Genomic DNA, 6831 nt, shown 5'->3' with positions numbered 1-6831 from the left:
TGTTGTGAAAAGAATCTTATTTAGTTGTACAAAGTACTTCAGCCAAAATTTGGGAGCCACGTAAGAGAATTATATATATTAGATCAGAAACACATCATTAAAAGGCAGAATGCTTTGGTGTTTTCAAAACAAAGCAAACGTTGCCACCGGCGGAAAAGAAATACAGCCAAAATTTGGGAGCCACGTAAGAGAATTATATATAATAGATGTCTCGATTCAAAGTAAAAGTCTTATTGTAAATTGATAAATAAATATTCAAGCTAAATAGAATATTTGTAGAATATCGGAAATAACTTGAGAACTCAAAGGAACGGACATCACATAAAGGTAAACTACCTTTATTCCTGTATCAATTGCAACCATTAACAACAAGACGCTTTAATGTGCGATGAGACGCGATGGATAATATAAGAAAACGTCTTGTTGTGCCTTCAGAAACCAGAACACGCAAACAATGGGATGCTTGCAAGTGACATAATGTGGATATCTCGATCCTGATTGGTTGTTGAAATGTGGCATTTGTTCACATTAGCAACTGTTCTTTCCATTCTATTTCGAGTAAACCAAGCCCGTCAAGTATCAATTCTCTTAAGGGACACATTTTATATTCGTTCACAAATATTTCAATTCTTTCACCATATATTTCTTACTTAACACAAAGACCGGCACGAAGCCATGTAGAACATAAAAAGATTAATTGTGCATCGAAGTTGCCAGGTGCACAAAACAAAAATATATCACGGTTACGATAAAATACATAAACAAATAAAAAATATATGTTGAGTAAAAGTCGTTGACGAAAAAGAATTATATTTTAGCAAATTTGATGTGTAATACAACGTTGTATTTAATTAACTTCTCGTTAATTAACATTTTTACTTAAGTAAGGAAACTTACCTCGACTTTTACACGCTATCTTGTTCATGAAAGATCAGCTGGCGCTGAGGTCATAGGTCACGTGTCTGTGTATCAATGATCATGATTGTTGTTAAACTTATCTGGTTTAGTCATTTGTATTTGGTTTAGCTATTCAGCCAAAATTGTGCCTAAATAATATTTTGCACTTTTAATACTTGGCTACATAAATAAAGTGATATAAATATTATGAACCTTCGTCGTCGTCGTTGTCCCCCCAATTGTTTACATTATCAAATAAATTGGCTGAATAATTAAATTAAAATTTTGCATTATGTGCAAAACTTTAATATATCTTCTTATAGAAAATAAATATTTCATTGAATTTTATATTGTTCATTCTGGTTTAATACCTTTTGCCATTTTTCTAACAGCAAGATACCTCATAAAATTGCTGTTTTTTACTGGCAAAAGTCAGATCCAGGTGATTTTTGACTTCCTTTTTTGAAGTAAAGGTATTACCGTCTAAAAATATTTTAAGAGATCCGAAACAAATATTCCAAACAACATATTTCTCGTCCCCAGTGATGCTGCTCTTCAAAAATTAGAGGCAAATCATTTCAAAATGAGAAGCTTCGTTTGGGAAGCAAATCACAGACATCTAATGCGACGGCAAAAATTTCTTTCCGTGAGAACATGAGGACGCTTTGAGATTAACATTAGACGCTGCAAATTGCCATAAATGGTCGAAAACGACAAATTTGATCTGTTTGTAACAATGAATGCTTTTATTGTATCTTCATCAGCCTATGGTGTAGTGCATCTTCATGCATCTTAATCGAAATTTTGCAAGCCATTTTTGGCACTTGAGTACTGTCAATACATCTTTTTGAATCCCGGGCAAAGCATGGATGTTCCTATTTTCTCTGTACTATCTGTCCTTAATGTGGGAGCAACGTTGGCCCACCTAATATGGTGCCCCTGAAAGAATGGCCAACAAATCTGCCCTTCAGATGCCTTTATGACGAAAAGTCATTCCCCAGGCGGGCATTGGAAAAAAAATATTTGAAAGAGCACCAACCGAAAACATTTGCGTAGAATCACTCGAACTTTATCACAAGTAAGTTTTTCTAAAACAGCATTCAAAATTGTATAATTATATTTTATATTGATTTTTAATTACACTGTTATAATGATTATAATTATTATTAATTATTATAATGATTATTAATTACAACTAAGTCTTCTCTTGGGAAAAAATGAAATTGCTTTCTGAGCAACTCAACAATCTAACAAATATGGAGAGAAATGTTTAAATGAAAATTTCTTTAAAAATTATCCCTAGGAAATACCCGATGATATTTTGGATCACTCTGATTTCTTGGAAAGTATGTCGAATCTTCTGATGGAAGCCGTTGAATCTAAAAATATACCCGAATCATGCATCAGTAGCAGCAGCAGGTATTTTGTTGACGATTCCTAGTAAAAACAAATTGTTTTCATCTTATTTTTTAAAGCATTATTATTACATTCTTTGTGTTTAAAATTTTACTTTGCATCTACTAGCAAAAATTCACATTTTGTTTTCAAAAGTTATGTAGCATCTTTTGTTACTTCCGAAAATTATACTGAGGAACAAATTTGAATTACATAGGAATTCATGCCAGGAAATGTTGTCATACGTCCCTAGGGGCGCTTCCCTATTATTAATTGTTTTTTCATGTGCTTCTAAACAGGTCGTAATGAGAAAGCGTCGTTTCCGCGTATGACAACATTTTCGAGCATAGGTTTCTATGCAATTTTAATCCTGGTGATGTGCCCTAAGTTTATTGCAACATTTATGCGACCCCCTGTTACATATAAAAGTGTTTCTAAAAGTGTTTCTAAAAGTGTACATTTCCACAAAATAGACTAAAAATATCATTTTAAAAAAAAGAATTAAGAGTAAAGCCAATTTCATATTTGAAATCCCCATACCCGAATCAAGCAATATCAAGTATTAGCAATACAATGGAACACAAAAATTTGTTCCCCAGTAAAATCATCATTCAAACATATTTATTTCATCATTATAACATTTCAAACATATTCATATTCTGAAACATATTTAATCTTTACAACGGATGAATCCTTTAAAGGTTCTCAACGACAAATAATAGATCAAAATATTTATGAACTAAATTTTCACTAGAGTAATAAAATTTGGGACGGTGAAAATTTTGTTATTTTTTGTTTTTTTATGTATGTTTTCTGAAACATTTTATTGTTTATTGCTTCAACCATTGTAAAGATAATTCAGAAACGTAAATACAAGGTTTCATCAATGACTTCACTTCTTCGATCTAGAAAAAAAATTATTACATTTTTAGATCTTATTGAAACTTTTCTGTAAAATAACAAACTTTATAAACTTATACATAATGCTCTTGAATTATTAGCGAAACTTCAAAATAAAGGAGTGTGGTCAATGTTCTGAAGTAATAATAAAGTGCTAAACAATGAGGATTTACAAATATAAAAGTTAATAAGGGAAGGATGGAACTTTTTGATGCAAAAGTATGAGAATTTCTACAGTATAAAAAATTACTTAAAATATACGAATTAATTATTCAAAACTTTTAACTAATGTGCACCTATTAATAAAAAAATTTTAATGCATTCAATTTTCATCCCATGACAATGTAAGGATATAGCTTAGACTTTAAACAATCATTCGTTTTTCAAAATCTATCAAAAGAAAGATTGATTTAATCAATATTTTAAATCTACATTATCCCGCAACCAGTAGCATTGCAATCAAAAACTGTTGGAAATCAATGAAGTAAAAATAATTTCATTTGAACGAATTTAATATATTTTTAGTTATTTTTTTAATTTATTTATTAAAGAAAGCCATTAATATTTAATTTATAATAAACACAGGATTTCATTAATTCAGCGATGTAATCATTTAATAGAAAAAAAATTATTATAATATCACTCTTCCGTGTAACAAAATTTTTATCTAAAAAAATTGACCTATTCCTTCAAAAAATTTGATTTAAGACTATGAAAATCAAAGATTTTTATAAATGACTTTAATTATTCTCGACGAATAAATAATTTTTACATTCAATACAAGTATACAATGTTAGATAGTCTAACATGCGATATTAAACGAAACATAGCCATTAATCTAACAAAAAATTCTTAAGAGTGATTCAAATAAAAACATGGCATTCTTTTTCTTCACAGTGCATTCTATGAAAAAGGTTTTATTGGCCTAATACCTAAAAGAAATTGAGCTGTTTCAAAAATTCTCTGAAAATGGGCTCAACATACTAGTAAGTTTTATTTCTTCATTTTTTTTAATGTTTTTTAAAACATTTTTGTTTATACATAGCAGTGGTAATAAATAAATAAAAACAAGGTAAGCGTTAAGGTAAACTCATAATTAAGAAAACAATCAAAATCAAAAATATAATAATAGCATTGTAAAACAGGAAAAATAAACATTGCTGGTAAAAAAAAATTTATTATTTATACAAAAATATTTTATGGGAAAACAATATCTTTATCACTTTTATTAATATTTGAAATTTTTTGGAAAAAAAAATTTTTAAATTAATGGGGGAAAACAGGATCCTACCATACGATTTCCCCGTCAGTTAAAATGCACCGACAAAAATTTTAGAATTTGTGATAGATCATAATGATTTCATGTTATATAACACTGTAAAAAAAAGTAATTGCCACTATTTATAGTCTTGAGATAAACTTAACTTTTTTACAGTACATGTAGTTATATTTTTATTCACTCTTTAACTGTTATAGCTTATTTATTTATTTTATTTATTTATTTATTTATTGACAACATGCGCATTTGAAGCAATTTAATAGCTTCATTGCAAAAACATTTTGCTTAAAAAAACAAGCACATTTTAGTAACATATTTGATCTCATTCTAATAACTGCTATTTTATCAATTTTTTTGTAATTATTTGAAAGAATAACTACAGTTCAGTAGTTAAAAATAAATTTGCAACTAAAATATAAAACTGTTACAAATACATTTTCAAACATAAAACTATTGCAACTATCTCTCTTACTATTATTAATATCTCTCTCACTATTATAAAAACATGAGACGACAGCCAATTAGTTTAGTTATAGAAATTAAAGTAAAGAATTAAATCTTATCATATGCTCGAATTTAATCGCTATATGTATTTATTTTAATTTCTAGATAAACCTTCAATTTGAAATTTTTTATTTTTTCCACAAGCTTTTCTCACTCAGAAAACTCAACTATCCTTGCATTTTGCGTAATATAAATAAGCATTTAATAAACAATTTAAATTAAATTATTGGATAGAGAACACGAAATTCCATATTATATCTAAAGCTGAATCTGTTGATCCTCCATTAATTTAAAAAGCAACACTAATTCAAACAATCTTTATGTATCTTGAATTTCTTAATCATGTAAAGAAGTTTTTTTATATGTTATGATGTATATTTTTATTTTAGGAACTACTGCTTCAATTTGCTTATTTTTCGAGCTGAAGTTAATCGTAGATGTATTTTGATAGTGTAATGAATTTAATAAACTTTTTATTCCCGATTATAATAATAAACTAGTTCATGTTATCTTCATTTCTTTTCAAAAATTTTACAGTTACACATTAAGTATTATTTATGAACATCAAAAATACTTTGAACGTGGCTCATCATTCAACGACGCGGCTAATTCCTGTTATAATTTAATGAAACTTGAACATCTTTAACCCTACCCTCCTCAATAGTGATTCGTCAGTATTTGATCCGTTTTTTCCCGTCAATTTCATAAATTTTCTAAATATGTGTGTATAAATATGTAAACTGCAATCATTGTCCTTAATATATATATATATATTCAGGGTAATAATTACAATTTATTTTATATTTTAGAAGTTAAATGCAAAAAAAAATAAAATCTATAAGAAATTGGTAAGAAAACATTTTTTGAAATTAGTCATCAATTTCTAGAATTCAGTCGTATTGGTTAAATATCAAAATGCTAGCCGAAAATATCATATGCTATTAACAGAACAGATTAGCAATAAATTTAACTTTTGTCAAAACTATGTGTTTCACATGTTATATACGTTCTAGCAAAGGCTAGAAAAAACTCAGCTAAATCCCAGCGTTAAACCGGAATTTTGAGAGAGAAAAATTCTAAAAGTTTCCAACACATGGGTATTTTGATTTTTCTTTTTTTATCACTTTAGTTAAATGAAAAAAACTCAATATAAGTATTTTATTAAAAAAAAGTTTAATAGATAAAATTAGCATTTTAAGGATTTTTACTTTTCCAATTAAATTTATTTAGACATATTAAGGATCAATATTTCTTCCTTTTAATCTTTTTTTTTTTTAATTTTATATACATATTATAAATGTTAATTTAAAGTTTAATAGAAATATTTTGCAAAAAATGTGTTTGTAGTTTTTTACTTATTTTATGTATTTAAACCTGATAAAATAAATATGAAATGCATTGTTAAAAAAGAATTTATAAAAGTGAATTTGAGTCTTTTATAAATCATAACCAAACTCTGAAGTTAAACTAATGATTTTTTTTACTTTCAGAGAAAATAAAAATAATTAGTTTTGAACTTACAGCATCTTTCTTTTCTGTTTTCATTTTTCATAATCATGTTATCTTCATTTCTTGGCATATTAAAATCCAAAAACTAGCAAATTTTAGAAATAATTAATAAAAAAAGCTCCTCAAAAATTCCAATTTTCCCAAAATTTCCGGAAATTTCCTCAAAAATGGTAGATTTATTCTCTTATTCCGAAATTTTCGGGTTTTTTATATTTCTAGCTATGTGGGTTACGAACCAAAAGTCGTGAAATACATGTTTCTTAAAACTATTTGAAATCGGTGTATGTTATGTCTTTAGAGCTGTTATTTCAGCCGTTTGGGTAGCCATAATTATAAAAAATATATGT

At 27.4% G+C, this 6831-nt stretch overlaps 1 protein-coding gene across 1 annotated transcript in view; it reads left to right on the top strand.

The window, feature by feature from the left end:
• The window catches only part of LOC107439142 (cilia- and flagella-associated protein 157-like), a 39083-nt gene extending 33624 nt beyond the window's left edge, over window positions 1–5459 (top strand). The window contains exons 8-10 of the mRNA XM_016051631.4: window positions 2201–2316; window positions 4090–4178; window positions 5365–5459. Coding sequence (XP_015907117.1) covers window positions 2201–2316; window positions 4090–4138 — 165 coding nt within the window. The 3' untranslated portion in view covers window positions 4139–4178; window positions 5365–5459. The remainder of the gene's footprint in view (window positions 1–2200; window positions 2317–4089; window positions 4179–5364) is intronic.
• Window positions 5460–6831: the final 1372 nt, after the last annotated feature.

Source organism: Parasteatoda tepidariorum, chromosome 2, assembly GCF_043381705.1.
Source record: "Parasteatoda tepidariorum isolate YZ-2023 chromosome 2, CAS_Ptep_4.0, whole genome shotgun sequence".
Classification (NCBI taxonomy): domain Eukaryota; kingdom Metazoa; phylum Arthropoda; class Arachnida; order Araneae; family Theridiidae; genus Parasteatoda; species Parasteatoda tepidariorum.
Note: the sequence above shows the minus strand (reverse complement) of the source record. Positions and strands in the feature narration are given on the sequence as shown.